The 16,704-nt window shown below is 42.7% G+C and overlaps 4 protein-coding genes across 7 annotated transcripts; 2 read left to right on the top strand and 2 right to left on the bottom strand.

Moving 5' to 3' along the window:
* Positions 1–81: 81 nt before the first annotated feature.
* Positions 82–6,674, bottom strand: LOC122619044 (GPN-loop GTPase 3). Of its 2 annotated transcripts, none has more exons than XM_043795727.1 (3): positions 6,519–6,674; positions 5,800–6,458; positions 82–249 (listed from the first exon to the last, which is right to left on the bottom strand). In XM_043795727.1, exons 1-3 carry the CDS (start codon positions 6,561–6,563, stop codon positions 102–104), a joined length of 852 nt encoding a protein of 283 aa, XP_043651662.1. In that variant the 5' UTR covers positions 6,564–6,674; the 3' UTR covers positions 82–101. The 2 variants fall into 2 exon arrangements, with proteins under 2 accessions (XP_043651662.1, XP_043651663.1); XM_043795728.1 differs by lacking the exon at positions 82–249 and adding an exon at positions 3,740–3,942.
* Positions 334–5,131, top strand: LOC122619042 (glutathione S-transferase 1-1). Of its 2 annotated transcripts, XM_043795723.1 has the most exons (4): positions 334–1,140; positions 1,689–3,643; positions 4,254–4,401; positions 4,460–5,131. In XM_043795723.1, exons 1-4 carry the CDS (start codon positions 676–678, stop codon positions 5,018–5,020), a joined length of 3,129 nt encoding a protein of 1,042 aa, XP_043651658.1. In that variant the 5' UTR covers positions 334–675; the 3' UTR covers positions 5,021–5,131. The 2 variants fall into 2 exon arrangements, with proteins under 2 accessions (XP_043651658.1, XP_043651659.1); XM_043795724.1 differs by lacking the exons at positions 334–1,140; positions 1,689–3,643 and adding an exon at positions 3,981–4,142.
* A 584-nt stretch (positions 6,675–7,258) lies between the features above and the next one.
* LOC122621866 lies at positions 7,259–7,770 on the top strand. Its single transcript, XM_043799876.1, has 2 exons — positions 7,259–7,279; positions 7,348–7,770. Exons 1-2 carry the CDS (start codon positions 7,259–7,261, stop codon positions 7,768–7,770), a joined length of 444 nt encoding a protein of 147 aa, XP_043655811.1.
* Positions 7,771–9,343: 1,573 nt separating this feature from the next.
* LOC122620713 (pancreas transcription factor 1 subunit alpha) lies at positions 9,344–14,908 on the bottom strand. 2 transcript variants are annotated; one of them, XM_043798311.1, is made up of 5 exons: positions 14,656–14,908; positions 13,274–13,678; positions 13,044–13,209; positions 12,510–12,654; positions 9,344–9,992 (listed from the first exon to the last, which is right to left on the bottom strand). In XM_043798311.1, the coding sequence occupies exons 2-5, from the start codon at positions 13,462–13,464 to the stop codon at positions 9,739–9,741; spliced, it is 756 nt and encodes a 251-aa protein (XP_043654246.1). In that variant the 5' UTR covers positions 13,465–13,678; positions 14,656–14,908; the 3' UTR covers positions 9,344–9,738. The 2 variants fall into 2 exon arrangements, with proteins under 2 accessions (XP_043654246.1, XP_043654245.1); XM_043798310.1 differs by having other exon boundaries at positions 14,668–14,908.
* Between the last annotated feature and the right edge of the window lie 1,796 nt (positions 14,909–16,704).

Below are 16,704 nucleotides of genomic sequence, written 5' to 3'. Positions count from 1 at the left end.
ACCAGGGATGGTGATTATTACGTATTTTGCTTAGATTTAATTTTTTAATAAAAATACAATATTGAACATTTTGTTAAGCAATAATATAAAATGATTCTGCTTCAATCCCGTTCCGCTTCCTCCGGCTCATCAAAGTCCTTAACGTTGACGTCTGCATCCTCGCCGTACTGCAATATATTATCAATTTGCAACAGAAGATCGCCCACGCTCTCCTCGTCCTGGGAATCCAACGGGAAAAATCTCACCAAGCTGTAAATAAATAATATATATCAAGAATTAGGATTTTTGAACATTACAAAAGTAAGTGATGTTGACAAGTGGCAACCCCAACGCCACCGCATAGCTCGCAACCCTCGTATCCCACACAATAGCATTTTTCGACGCGTCGCAAAAGAAAATGTGCTTGTGTAATTAAAATCGAATAAAAACCCAAAAATAAACCCTATTTAGTGCATCAAACTGCAATAATTCCGTGCGTGTGCGGTAAATGGTCGGCATTTGCAAAAAGGCGCGCCAATAGTGAGCTTACGAAATACCACCAAAAATCCCAACCAACAAATCCCAGGCAGTCAGCCACTAAAAAAATCGCCTAATTTACGATACAAAACACTTTTCGGGGGCAAATCGAAAAACGCTGAATTCCGGGCTCGGGCGAAACAGCGAAGCAATTCAAAAATGGAGACGCCTGTCGAGGAGCACGGCATGGACCTGACCAAGGTGTCCGTGGTGCGCTCCGCCAAGGGGGTGGATATGCTCTGCGTGGACGACTATCTGTACCACTTCGATCGCATCGGGCGGAACAACACCTACCGATGGCTGTGCAACAGGCGCAAGGACAAGTCCACTCCATGCAAGTCCCGCATCTGCACCTTGCTGCCCGATCCGCTGGACAAGACGCGCCACGTCGTCGTGGACGTCGTTCTGGCCCACATCCACCCGCGCTGCAGCGATCACGAGGTCAACAAGGTGGCCCAGCGGAAGCGGCTGTCCGTGATGATGATGAACGACGCCTACAGCACGACCCAGCCAAAGAGAGCACGCCAGTACGAGCGCGCCAACGCCGGCATGAATCCGCCGGAGTTCATCTACGGAAGCATCGACACTTCCGCCGTGGAGGCCTCATTCCAGTTGGACTTTGAGGTACGGCCGCAGCCCAACTGTACCTGACTCATCTTCCTGAAGAACCCTGTATTCGGAAATAATATCCAACTATCATGTAGAATGTAGCTGCGTGTCGTTTTTAGAAACAGCCTCGATATTAATATTAACTAATACTTCGATAACAATTCACTTTGCTACCTTCAACATCTGTTAAAGTTAAAATGTCTTTTGATAGCGTAACTATCAATTTGCTCACTTTAATAATGGAAAGTTCTTTCCCGCCAATTTGGTCATTATTTTTATTTTCCTATTTGCAAATCAAACAGCAATACCGTTAAAAGGACAATAAATACCAAAGTTTAATCATTAATGATTTAAAAAATACTATAAATCTCCGCATCGAAAACAAATGTTAGGGATTTTTTAAAAAGTCGCCCAATCATTTTAATAACATGCACATGTATAAAAATACACATATTTTAAATAGGGCTCCCATGAAGTAAAATTTGAAGAAAAATAAAATTAATCTTTAGTCCTGAAACAATTTTAAGCCACACAAATGACTAACACGAACTCTTATCTGGCAGGACAAGGACCGTGTGTACATGCTACGGCGCCGCGATGGCCGCGTGATGGTTTGCATCGACGGGCATCTGTACTACCTGGCCGGGAAGTCCTTCAAAGGAGACATATTTCGATGGACCTGTGTGCGCAAGCGTGACATTGAGTGCACGGCCAGGATCTGCACGGAAGCGACCTTGGCGGGGGCACATCGACTGCATGCCGTTGACACGGATGCACACATTCATCCGCACTACTCGGCAACCAAGCTGATGCACATGTTTTCCAAGCACCAAATCGTTTTGGTGGAGGACGAAAATACCTCGGATGTGTTGGCAGAGTGCCCTAATCTCGAGTATTTTGATCCAGAAAACTCCTTTGACATAACTCAGCGGTGCGATGACTTGGAATCCATAATAATCGAGGAGTGCGAGGATAACTACGATGTATACGTAAGGACGGACGAAAGCCAAGGTGGAGAGATTCAAGGCAACGAAGAAGTCGAGAGTCAGGAGGGGGACGACGAGTCTTCTCTGGTGGACCCGAAAATGGATCACAGCTCCAAGTGGCCAGCGGCATTCGACGTAATTGCCAACTATCTGCCACCGCCGGGCCACAATCCTCTCACGGAAACCGACTTGACCAAGTTCACATTTCTTCCTTCGGCAAAGGGTCGTAAGGTGCTGTGCTTGAGTCAGCATTTGTACCACTTCGACTCCCAAAGCAGGTCCAACGGCCACATGTTCTTCACTTGCATAAACCGACGCGACAAGGCCAACACTTGTCACGTCCGCATTACCCTAGACCCGGTTGAAAACGGACCAGTGGTTCTTCGAATTAATGGGGAGCACACGCACAACCCGGATATAAAAGAAATTGCTCGCCGGCTTAAGCAGCAGGCCAAGCTGGACCAGGACAACTCACACAAGCTGTCCAAGAGTGAGCACGGTGAAGAGATTAGTTTCGAAAGCGACGAGGGGTCGGCCAGCCAGGGAGGGGATACCTTCGACCCTGAACACAGCGTCGATGAAAGCTACGAACACATTGACACGAGCAATGTGGTAATGAAAAAGGTGATTAGCATCGATGGTGCCATCAAAATGGAACCAGAATCGAAAGCGAACATGATAGTACAATACCTAAAGGACGGAGCGGACAACATAAGCGCCAAGATCGAGATACTGCCGGACGCACTAGATGAGCTTGACCCACAATCACACGCAGCTTATGCATCTACGCCTTTGCCGAAAGTTCGACAGCCGGAGATCACAAATATACGTAGGCGACGCGATGTAGCGGAGCCGACGAAAGGCGCGCAACCGGATATGGACCTCTCAAAGATTTGTACCCTGAGATCTGCTAAGGGGCACGAACTTTTGTGTGTCGATGGCTATATATACCATGCCAAAAATCGTGGCGTCATCTCACGCAACTATTGGGTGTGCATCAAAAGCCGCGATCCGGACATCAATTGTAAGAGCCGCATCTCGACGGCCACCCAAAAGGATGGCTCTATTCGTGTGCTCCGAGTTTACAACAGTCACAGCCATCCGTTCAGCGAGGATGATATCAAGCGGAGACTATACAACGAGATCAACAAAAAGAATAACAAGAATCTAAAGTTTCGCCCACTGCACTTTATCGGCAAATCGTTGGATCAGATTCAGCAGGAGTATGGTGATTTAGCCATCGAGCGACTCAATGTGTCTAACATAAGCAGCGACATCGTGGTACACAAGAAGCCTCGAGTCACGAGCAGTAATAATAGCAGATCCGCTTCTTTATCTGTGTCCAATAAGGTGGATTCTCATCATGAGGAAGAGGATGTTGTTATTGAGGAGGAAGAGTACCAGGAGCAAGAGGAAGGTGTCGAAATGACTATGGACGGCGATCATCAATACATGGAGGTGGACAACACAGATGGCATCATTGAGGTTGTGGAGGAAGTAGCTGATGAAATGGAAAGCTACGGTTCTATTGTGTATGTATACTCACCAGTAAAATAGATTTCTGGTTTACAAATATAAATAAAAAATATTAAAAATATACTTAAAAGAAAAATTAAACTCATACATACATAACTTAAATATCTGCCCGTGGCCATTTTAATAAACATCCACTCTCCCGATTCACAAGTGCTAGTAAATCGGTAAAATCTTTTGGTACCAATTGGTGACCACCTCCAAAAGGCAAGCAAAGTAGGTAGAGTATTTGGGAACCTATGTCAGCATACTGTCTCTCAAACATAAAACTAGTTTGGACTGTCATTGAAGTAAACACCTGCAATATCAGGCGAGATGACACAACACATCAGTATAGTTTGAAAGCTGCTCCAGGGTACAACATTAATTGCTGGTTTATTATTCAGTATTTTAAAAATTTCTTAAAAAGCCCAGAAAACTTTTGAGAGAATTTTTCTGATACACACACTAGACATACACACTGAATATAGTTTCAGCAAAAAATCAAGCCAAAAATAGGTACATATAAATTAAATAGACACTTTAGGCAAATTGCTTTCACTTTTAAGCTACAAGCAAACCGGTCAAACAAGAGACAAAAACAAAACTAACGCTCACTGATACCCACAGACCCATATACACTATGAAACTCTACGCCGTATCTGATGGTCCGCCTTCCCTGGCCGTTCGCATGACCCTGAAGGCCTTGGATATACAATATCAACTCATCAATGTGGACTTTTGCGCCTTGGAACATCGCTCTGAGGATTACTCTAAGGTATGTGTAGATGGAGCCCTAAAGATCTTGAAGCTATTAAATTTTCAAATCATTGCAGATGAATCCGCAAAAAGAGATACCCGTGCTGGATGACGATGGTTTCTATCTATCGGAGAGCATTGCCATTATGCAATACCTCTGCGACAAGTACGCGCCGGATTCAACGCTGTATCCGCAGGACGTCAATATGAGAGCGGTAATCAATCAGCGGCTATGCTTTAACATGGGATTCTACTACGCCCCCATATCCGCCCATAGCATGGCGCCCATTTTCTTCGACTACAAACGTACGCCCATGTCGCTGAAGAAGGTGCAGAACGCACTTGAGGTGTACGAAACTTATTTGGAGCGACTGGGTACTAAATACGCGGCAGGCGACAACATAACCATTGCAGACTTCGCTCTCATTTCGGCCACGCTCTGTTTGGAGGCAATTCATTTTGACTTACAGCAGTATCCGTTAGTGCACAAGTGGTACGAAACCTTCAAGGAGGAATACCCGCAGCTGTGGGAGATCGCCAACAGCGGCATGCAGGAAATAAGTGCGTTTGAGCAGAACCCACCGGATCTGTCACACTTGGAACACCCATTCCATCCGACGCGCAAGGCAAAAGCCTGAAGTAGTAGATTTAAGACCCTTCCAGCAAGGAAAGTGAAAACGTTCTCCTTTTAATTCTTGTGAAATATTTGATACACTATATATTAAAATATGAATATATAATGCATATATTACTTATAGCTTGTTTTGCTCTTAAATTGACCTGAACGAAAATTAGACTAAAAGTACAAGAAAATGTTACCCACAAATGTAAGAAGATTTAATAATAGAAATGCGTCCCAGAAATGTAACTTAAAACGATTGAAATTGATATTCGAAATGGAGTGGCACGCCCTGAGGTCAGGCTAAAGTTTCTTAACCCAATACATATTTCCATTACTTTTGTCTAATAAGATCAACTTTTCATTTCCTTCTAACGATATAAAGTTGTTTTATGGCCAATTTCCCCTTAAATCAGGTTATACTATAAAGACTACTCAGCCTATGCGTATTATTTAAAATAAAACGTTAGGATAAAACCTGAAATATTTTGTATGTAATATAATTGTATTGAAAAAAACTGAAGATCGAAACCCTATCGTTAATAAAAAGTTGATGGTTGTAGTATAAGAGTTCTAAATCAAAAATATTAACCCTTAAGTAGCAGGCTTTTTTGTGTATTTTCTGCTCCTAATATTTTTTTATTACCGTATTAACGATGGGGTATCCTAAAAGTCTTTCCTCAAGTATTAAATTGCCTTCTATATTATGAGTAATTTTATTTTAACACTTGTCCCAATCAATTTTAGATTAAGTAATTTCAGTAGGATGTGCTGCCAAAATGCTGTTAATTAGCTCACCTGAAGTCCTCAATCAGCGAGCCTATAGCCTCCGTAAGCTTTGCATATTTTTCGCCAAAGCCAGTCCCAATGGTAAGTTCCCCCATCAGACTGTGGGCATCCGGTTCCAAATACATATCCAGCTGCTTCCGGGCATCGCTGCTCAGCAGATCTACTTTGGTCAGCACGTTGATGTGCGGCTGCTCCATGTTGGCCATAACACTGAGTGCGGCCATGGTGCCGGAAATGAACTTGGCCCCGTCCACCATGAACTGCGAGTCCAAGCAGAAGACGACGCACGTACGGAAGTTCCAGGACTCGAGCAGTTGCACCAGCTGCCTGCCCATCTTCAGGTGAGTAAACAGTTCGATCTGGCCAGGCATATCGAACAGGATGTAGTCATCATCAGGCTCGCCCACCATCAGCTCGTTCTGGCCGCCGCAGAGCTGTTCCTTCAGCCATTCCTGGTTCTCGATCAAGAACTCCAGGCAGAAGATGAGGCCGCCGTTCGGTCCGTAGTGCAGCTCCTCGTCCTCCATGGCATCGTCCAGGTGGATCAGTTCGCGAATATCGGTCAGCGGGTTGTAAGTAAAGTGCTCTGCCGCCGGATCGAGGTTCACCACCTGTATATTTCGCTTGGAGTCCATCGCATATTGCTGCATTAAGCTGCAGTACGTCGACTGGGAAAAATTGTATTAGATTAATGATATCCACACCGGGTGCCCTTTTTGAGGACATACCTTGCCACTGCCTGCAGGACCCACAATTATTTGGGCGAACCGCATGATAATGACTCGTATTAAGTTACTTTCAGTCCGTCATAAAACGCACGGTTCTACCTTAATTCAACACAACAAAACAAATTCTAATGCGAAACAAAGCGTGCGCCAGCGGCAGTGCTGAACAACGCAATGTTTCTACACCATTAAAATCCTCTGCAAGTCGGTTGGCAGCCCCACATTTTGCCCGCCGAGAATCAAAAATTCAAACATCATTCAGTATGTGAATACAGGCCTAAACTTTATACAAGCAAAGCTTTATACAATAAAATCATAGTATAGAGAAAGAACAATTAAAGAACCGTTTTCCTTTCTACAGCATGAGGTCTACTGCTCAAGTTTATTTCAAAGCTCTTATTTATTTAGATTTATTTTCCTTAAAATATAATAAATATATAATAAATAAAACAAATATTTGTATATTAGTGCTAAAAATAAAATACTTATATTTACTTTTTTTAAATCCATAATCACAACATTTTCTAATTCTAAGTCAGATGATCAAGTGTTTCGTGGAATAGTACCATTTGATGATTCAATTGTAAAATGTTTAAGGTTTCGATGTTTATGAGTAATGAGTTATAAAAGATAAAGTTCCGAAACTTAGTAAGCAGCGTAGCTGCCACCGAGACTATAAAGGCGCTGCCCATACATTTTAACTGCTCTCATTTTAAAACTATTGCTGTTAAAATACACGAGATATGGCCACCAGCTCGGAAAAGGTTCGCAAATAAATTATTAAGCAATTACTAAACTTTATTAAACAAATAAACATTAAACAAAACTATAGGAAAGTTTTGAAGAACTAATAGAGAGCATGAAATTGGGCGAGGCGGAAAGGATATACGCGCTCTCGAACAGTGTCGGAAAGATCCTGGATGACTCGGATGCTCGAAAAGTCCTAAGGCACTTCATGGGAAGCGAAAATAAGTCTGTGCAGTGTGTGGACATTTATGAGAAGTGCGCAGAGTTCCTTGAGAAGCACCCAAAGTACGAGTCCTGCGAGTTTGAAATCCTGGCCCGACTGGGACTACCCCCCCATCTGAAGCAGCGTCTATTTTATCGATTGAACAAGGGTGATCCCACTTCTATCAGCCTGTGCCTTAAAAACATCCAGGCAGAATGTCTCAGTGAGGTGGCCGAGTCTTTTAGCGATTTCAAAGACTCTATCACAAAAGTACGAATGAATCTTAAACTAAAGACACTAGGATAACCAAAAGAAACAAATATATAAAGCGATAAGAAGATGTATGAGAACACATACTCTTTTAAACTATTTCTTTTGACTTTTCAAAACTCTTATACATAAATAATGTTGATAAAAACGCACATACATTACTGACGTTATAGACCATTGACGTCTTGAAATCTTAACTTATTAATAAATACAAACAGTTTTGTAATTCAGACTATTTAAATCTTTATTTCAAGCAAGAGTAGTGAGTTTTGTAATTTTCGGGGGTTATGTGGGGGTGTTCAATTTGATTTTTAAAAATGTTTTAAAGTTTGGGCGTGGCAGCTTTAGTCTCAGTATCACAGCAAGGACATTCGATTATTCAAATTTGTTTGGCATCAGTCCTCTGAAAGCAGACGGGCATGGTGTGATTGACTCGAGAAGTGAACCTGCTCGAGAATGTGATTCAAATCTACTTTTTACGATCGGAACGCCTTCTTATACCTGTTGCATATTCATCAACCAGTCCAGTACTCTTTTATACGGGTAAAATTGGGAAAACAATAAAAGTTACCTACAAATTGAGCTAAGTATGGTGATTCATGATATCTTGGTTCGATCTTCCATTTCTCGAGTATAAAACTTATTAGGACAATTCTTGGAATTATCGACTCAATCGTAACAAAATTGTTAGATTCGGGTCGTAAGAACTTGTAAAGCTTTCACACTTTTCTATATTTGTTTTTAAAACCAACCAAAAGCTTTAACCAATGTGTTTATTTTGTTTACTATACAGTCATAATGAAATTCCTTATCTTAAAAGCCCGATTCAGCATAATTGTCACATTTGTTTTGGACACTCACCCTTAGCTCGCAACTGATCAGATTTTGATAACCCCGCACAGCTGTCGCCGCCGCCGACGGTTAATTAAATCTTTGACCACAGCAACCCAAACGGAAGGCTCACATTTACATACGATCGAATTGATATATCAACTTGGATCGGCTCCCAATCGCAAGGTTCAATCACGTCATCACAGAAACACCCCTGCCGCTAGCTAATCCTAATTGCAGATAAACATCTCCATTGCTCAGCCAAACGGACAACATCTGTCCGTCTCGAAGGTTGACAGTCGTAATGATGTTTTAAATGGCACGCTCACACCGCCAACTAAACGCTTAAAAATAATAATTTCCCATTTTTTAACGGAATTCCGTTCAGCGTGTGGGCATGCATGTCAAAAGACCGGAAATAATTTTCTAGTTGCAATGCCCTCTAAGCTGCAGGATACACTTGACAAAATGGTGGAACTGTTAATCAAAAATAGGCTAAAAACACAAAATAAAGAGTTTAAAATAGAAAGGATAGACTGCTTGAGTCTTCTTTTTTGTATGCAATTAATAATAATACAATACCAGTCACTTTTATATAGCAATTTATCAAAAAATACAATTTAATTTGTATGGACGCAATTTGCTTTAATTTGGCATACGTTGGCATTTTTTGTTGAAATAAAAGAATAATACTTTTGCGGAGTGTACAGTTTTTACCCACCCCCACGGGTGAAAATAAACTGCACTTGTACTTTATGATATTTGTCTGTTCGGCGGTTGTCCCTCTTTTTTAACGATATCGAGAATCGCGGGGTGCAGAGGCCACGAGGACAACCAGGACCAGGTGTTCGATACACACTCGTGCTGATAACTATATAATTTATCCTCAAATTGTTCCCTTTGCCCTGGGCGCTTGAACTGCAATTAGATGTTGTTGGGTAGATTTGTGTGAAATGTTTATTCGATTTAAACTAAACCACTATGTATAACATTTAGATATTAGCAAACTTAGAGCAATTAAATACCACAGAACATGTTTTCTTCATATAATTATTAAGTTGGTTAATATGTGTTAGATGCCAGGACTAGCAAGGCTTGACTAGTAGGATTTCCAATGAATCTCATTCTCTCTGACTCTTTTCAGGACTTGTTCACGACAGCGAATCCTGAGGCTCACATTCCACTGCCGCTGCTGAAAATACTGGCCGCTGCTCCAGGATCCGACATATCCGCACCACTTCCGCTGAAATCGTCGCTGCTCTGGTTGCTGTTTTGATTTTGATTCGAGTTGCTGTTGTTGTACAGCGGCAGGGGCTGCGAGTGGGGTCCCCGTGGGTCCTCCGGTGTCCAGGTTCTGGCGTAGAGCTTACTGCCCGGATATCGGTCCCCCTTGCGGTACCAGGACAACGAGTGCGCCACACCGCCAGCTGCAAGTGGTAGGAAAGTCGTGGTACATATGGTTAGCAAACATTGCGCTTTATCGTATACTTGTATTTATAAAAAAGCAAAGAACACAAATGAACAGCTCAGAGCCCCAGCATCGGTATCTATTAAATGTATCCAGCTCCACAGTTGCCTTTTTCTCATTATGCCTATTTTCTTATTATGCCATACGATTATAAAGGCAGTATACGAGACTCCAAGTAAATTATTTAACGTCAATTGCTACTGCAAATATATTAGCACACTATATTTTTAGAAGTTAGTTTAATTAGTGTTGCGCACTCTGTTGTTCACTCAATACGCGTTAATACAGCACTTGACTATTCAATGCCCTTAAATAAACTCTTAAGATCGATTTGCTTCGACATAACTTTTGGGGCTGACAAAATATCTACGGCCGTTTTCAACTCATTGCGATTATTAATATTAATAATCACGGGCCCTCAAACTATACCCATTTAAAGTCAAGCGCCGCCCAAACAATTATAACTGTTGCCAAAAACTGAGCAAATGCCATTAGCGACCACATTACGGGTCCATCATCGAGGCAGGGCAAACAAATGTACGGAAAGGGTTGATCCCCGGGGTTGCCCGGCTTGTTGTTGCAGCTGCCACCCCGCTGCGCCCCGCCATTTGCCTTGGACAAATAAACTCACAGCCGCTGCGAAGAGAGAAGACCAGGCCGGAATCCTTGTCCGCCACCCTCCTCCTGCTCCTCCGACCACATCCAATCAGAACCAACATACCACCCAGTCGGGCAATTTGTAGCCCTCGCAGATTTCGAGTGTCTCATGCGGGTGCTGCTCAAATATGCAAACCCCGACCACTTCCGGCGCAGTTTCCGGATCTTTGCAAGTTGGTGTGAACATATGCCAGGCGCGTGCCGACAATCCTCAGCTCCCCAGGTCTTCCTGGCAGCCATTTAAGTGGGCGTTTCGTGGAGATGGCGCCTCCCCCCGCCAAACTTCGTTGGATTTTTGTTGTGTTTTTCTGCAACATTTTTAATGCCCGTTAAGCATGAAAACGCTTTCGCCATCAGCGTGGCCATCTCCCCGCTCCCCCTGACCTCGTCGCCCTCCATTTGGCCTTTAAGGGGGACGCCGACAGCGCCATCTGCTGGAGTGTAACGAATTTCCCACGCTATGATTATGTCGATTGGGCATTGTTGTTCCTGTTATTGTTACTATTTGGTTCGGATCGGATCGGCCGGGCTCCGCCCACCCCCGCTTGGATTCCCCTTGTCGGGGTTGCGAAGATGGAATCGGGCAAGGTGTATGGCATGGTGTGGTATGGTGACGTGTGGAGTGCATGCGGCACTTTTATCAGGTAGACACAAATTACAAATGGGAGCTGCATGTTCCTTTTTTTCTGGATCAAATCGAACAAAATGATAAATGCCAGTAAGGGAAGGCCAAGAATAACCAAAATCTGATTGGTTATTAAGAGAGCAATCAGGTAGCAGTAAGAATAGTATAATACGGTTACCTACTAGATCTAACAATTTTAGGGGAGTTGAACCAACTATGCGACCTGGGGAAACAACTTAGAAGAAAGGGGGCCTGTGGGGCCTATAGACAATAGGAAGTGATTTATCTGATATACAATTCATATTACATTCTTAAAGCCCATAATTTGGAATACAGATACCAAAAACACTTTATCCTATTTAAATTAACCTATATATATTTGTATAAAATTCATTAGTAAAACGAATTTCCAAAGCAGTAAATTGTAATACAAATCACCTCACTAATGGCGTTCTTATCATCCTGAAACCAGTTCCAACTCAACTTTAACCAGTTCAAATTTGTGTTGTGACACGGATGAAAAAAAAATTGTACAAAAAATATTACATTTTTTAAGGGCTATACATAACACTCAATAAGTAACGCCACCCCTTTCTCATCCCAAAACCCCAAATCGACACCCCTTTTGGCTTTCCAAGTGGACCGACTATTAGCTATGCAGATGCTTTCCAAAGATCGCGAAGCCCAGAAACTCGCCGCTGCCTGCAGAGTCATACATTTTGAATAGGAAAATTATTAACCAAAAAACCATGACCAAAGCAACTTTTATGAGCCGGCTCACGGAAACCCCTAATCCAGGCAATTGTAACCAGGGTGCCAGACCACATCACATTCCCATCCACATCCGCATCCGTACTCTCCCATCCTCGATGATCGATGCGACGGCAATGAGCAAAACAATTTCCTTGACTGGCAGTCACGCAAAGCCCGCAATGCGAACCCAGAACGCCGCGCGAAAAGTGTGAAAATTCTAATTAGTTACACTTAGGCAGACACGGCAGACCCCGAATCGATGATAGGATGCAGCTCAGCATCCCCTGTGCAGGACCATTCATCGCGAATGCCATCCATTCCACCGATAACCTTTGAATGAGGCCGGTGCCCCGGATGAATTATGTTATTAGATGTGTACCAGGCCCGCTGACCATCCGCCCACCTAAGCGCTGCACGGCATTTGATTGATTGACAACTCACTGCGATCCTTGAGAATAATTTTCTTGGGCGGCTCCTTCTGGTAGTTACGCTGCAGACTTAAGCCCGGCTCGTTCCCGTTCTTGTCCTTCTTCACCATCTCGCTGAGGAAGGTTATGTAGCTTATGGCCAGCTTGAGTGTGTCGACCTGGGGAGAAGCCGAATTTGAATGGTTGCGTTAAAGAGATTACATGATTAGTTATAAGGTTATGAATAAAAAACGGAATGATGTCATTCCACACATGGTAGTTATATTAACTTCATTATCGTCGATTATACAACAAATTCAAATTAAACAAATACTTTCAATCAAATTTAACTTGCACGGACTGATAATCCCTTCCGGTATGTGATCATTTGTCACCGATGAATACTGAGAACACTATTAAACAATTAATTTAATTTTAATTGGCTATCCCGTTTCAGATTCATAAGATATGCCATTAATAAATGTAGTTTTCAAACTGAAAACCCTTTGCGAAGTTATACATCAGAGATATACGACTTAAGAATGATAGGTTATCTTTTTCACATTACCTTGCTCAGTCGCTTCTCGTAGGGCAACGTGGGAATGTGGGTGCGCAGACCCTCGAACGCCTCGTTGATGCTCTGCATCCGGCGGCGCTCGCGGAGATTGGCCGCCTGTCGTTGCTGGGCCATTTGGGAGGCGCACTTTAAGCGCCGGGGCTTGTGGCTTCTCCGGCTGAATGGGGAGAAGCTGAAGTGGATTAGTTGGGCTCCAGGACGCAAACTAACGTCGGACTTACGTCTTCTCGGTGTTCTCCTGGTCGCTGTTGAACCCACTGCTATAGGCATCGTCCTCGTCATCGCTCTCCGAGCTGTGCTCGTCCCCGAAAAAGTAATCGGAGCTGGAGGTAGAGGCGTTGGTGGCCTGTGATCCCTCAAAGAAATGACGCGCCATCGTGGCTTCCAAGTCGAAATTGTCCATGGAAAACATGGTCGGGGAAGCAGAGAGCTCGTAGTTGGTAAATCTATTGCGCTTCTGTTTGTCTGCCTAATTGCCAGCTAAGTGCATAACGGTAAAGCTAACACTTCCGATCCGCAGATTGGCGACGCGTGACCAGCACGTGTCACAAGGTTCGAGCTTCTGGAGGGGGGACAGCAAGCTGGACAAGTGAAACGCGTGTTGTTGGTCCTTGACTTTTGCCTCTCTGTGAAAGAGTATTTAATATTTCGGGGTGAGACCGATAATAAACATGTTCAACACACTTCGATTAGATAAGATAGGATTTAGTGGCTAATAGATATCAAATATATCATTTACATGGATGTGAATGTAATTTACAATCGACTTGTAAACAGAATAAAAGAAGAATATGGTTTAATAAGTCTGTTAAAAAGAAGCATTTCAAATATAAAGTACAAAATCATAAAACGGATTAATTGTTAAAGTTTGTTTCACGAGAGTTTTGAGATAAGCTTAAAAATAATTAGATTCTTGTATTCAGGGTTCTATTAATATTATTGATATTATATTTATACCCGTTACTCGTAGAGTAAAGGGGTATACTAGATTCGTTGAAAAGTATGTAACAGGCAGAAGGAAGCGTTTCCGACCATATAAAGTATATATATTCTTGATCAGGGTCAGTAGCCGAGTCGATTTGGCCATGTCCGTCTGTCCGTCCGTCTGTCCGTCCGTATGAACGTCGAGATCTCAGGAACTACAAAAGCTAGAAAGTTGAGATTAAGCATACAGACTCCAGGGACATAGACGCAGCGCAAGTTTGTCGATTTATGTTGCCACGCCCACTCTAACGCCCACAAACCGCCCAAAACTGCCACGTCCACACTTTTGAAAAATGTTTCGATATTTTTTCATTTTTGTATTAGTCTTGTAAATTTCTATCGATTTGCCAAAAAACTTTTTGCCACGCTCTCTCTAACGCCCACAAAACCGCCAAAAACTGTATGTGCTGAAGACTCTCCTTCGCACTTCGAATATCTGAGTAACGGGTATCAGATAGTCGGGGATCTTGACTATAGCGTTCTCTCTTGTTTTACTATTCTATTGTGTTTTCATTTTTATATTTATGCATTACCACGCACACAATAATTTTCTGTTCAAAATTCGACTTCTAATGTTCTTAGAACATTCTTATGTGACTGTTCTTATTGCTTAACTTACCAAAACACTCACATGCACACTTTGCAATTATCCTCTGACTAGACTTAGATACAATAACACCGATAACTTCTCAACTTCTACGAAATGGTTCACTGCAGTACTCTTTCGAATTGCACATCATCTAAGCAGCAAACATTTCCACATTCACATTCCACATCCAATTAATAAAGTAATTTCCCAGTGGCCAACACCCAAGTAATCCTTATAGATGCAACGGTACCGAGCACTCTGACATCGAAACGCGAACCGTGTTGCGAACTCTCTGACTGCCGGGAAGCGAATGCCTGGAACATCCACAGGACCTGTCTGATAAGAATAGTGCGCCGAGGGGTGGAAGTATGCTATCCTGCAATGGCGGTGCCACATCAAAAGGTACAGCCAAAGGGGCGGCGCCGAAGTTTCCAAGCTTCCACCAATCGGAGCTCGTCGAGCTGAAAGTTTTTGCCAAGCAGGGTTGCATTTCGGGGTGTGATAAGCTTATTAAGTTCGTTCAGAGGTTGGGGTGGGTAGAGATTTTGATTTTCAGGCCGTGCTCTATACCACTTTCACATTGTGAGCGCATTCAATTGTTTTTTGATTCGAGCGCTCGTTTATCTGTTTAAGCGGAATTATTGCCCAAGTGCTTGACAATGGAAGGTGTTGATGTTTGATGTAGACAAGTGTTTCCCCAGGAGGCAGAGGTGCACCAAGGGGGTTGAGCTGGCAGCTGCACAAGTTCCGCAGTGATGTTTGGAAATAATGATTACGCTTGTGCTGTTCCCATGGCCTGGATTACTTGGTACCACTCCTAAGTCTAATTAATGATTTGTTGCAACCAAGAGGAGCTCAGTAAATATGGTAAAAAGTACACAGAATAGTTTGCCTACCAAGAAACTGCCGACGGAATTTGTCAACCAGCATAATATTTTAGCATAGCAGAGCCGAAATTCAAATATTTGCACAGTCTAGGATTTTCCCTTGCCCTTTTTTGGAAACAACTCCATTAAAAGCCGATCGCACTATGTACTGCATATTTTTCGGGGTCTCCAGAGACAAGGGTGTCAAAATATGTTACACTCGACGAAAAATAAATGTAAATCAATTGATACGATACAAAAATATAATTAAAATGATATTATATTTTTGTATGATATAGTAAACATTTTAAAATATCTAGTTGTCGTTCATATTTGGATTTATAAATTATATGGAGCCTCCATCAGTATTCTTTATCAGGATCCGTAGTCGAGTTGGTCTGTCTGTCCGTATGTATGAACGCTGTAATCTCGGGAACTATGAAAGCTAGAGAGTAAGCAGATTCTAAAGACGTTTATGCTCGATTCAGAATATTGCCATTTCTATCGTTACGCCAAACCAATTTGGATATTTCTACCTAGCACTGTCTATCTAAATATATGAGGTCGAGGCCAGCGACAAAAGCGTTTTACCTTACTTTGAATCTAATTATCTTATTTGAGATTAAGACGAAACTCTTTAAACGCAATTTTTTGTAACAAACATTTTTAAACTTTTGAGAAAGTGGCACTTATCCCTGCGAGTATACCTTTGAATTTATTTTTTCTGTGTATCCCCGAGTATGTTGCCATCCCCCGATGCGTTGCCGTGCTCATCCTCGTCCTGCTGCTCGGTGAAACTCGGTTTGTTTGTTGTCCTTTTTTCTGCGCCTGTCCTGTGTGTTGCCTCATCATCAGACAACCTCACTAAGGCTACCATGATAAACAAATTGTTTTGCCTTCGCCAGGAGCCCGCCTCCTACCCCCAATCCTTCCTCTTTGTTTCAGCGTTGTTATCGTTGCCGGCGCTGCTCGTTTTGTGCAGCTGTATAAACAAATTAGTTTTCAATTTTATTAAGTTATCTTGCAGTGGCAATTTGTGGGCGGAAAGCTTTGGCGTTTTTACGGGAGATCACCGGCCCCGATAGTTCATTTATCGCCATACATATCACTATTCCAATCGTAATACCTTTGTAAAACCATTATTTTACCAATAAAGTGTGGATTTTCCATATCCCCGCTACAATAGTGTGTACCACTATACCCACATAAGAAA

Source organism: Drosophila teissieri, chromosome 3R, assembly GCF_016746235.2.
Source record: "Drosophila teissieri strain GT53w chromosome 3R, Prin_Dtei_1.1, whole genome shotgun sequence".
NCBI lineage: Eukaryota > Metazoa > Arthropoda > Insecta > Diptera > Drosophilidae > Drosophila > Drosophila teissieri.
This window is presented reverse-complemented; position numbering and strand designations above follow the sequence as displayed.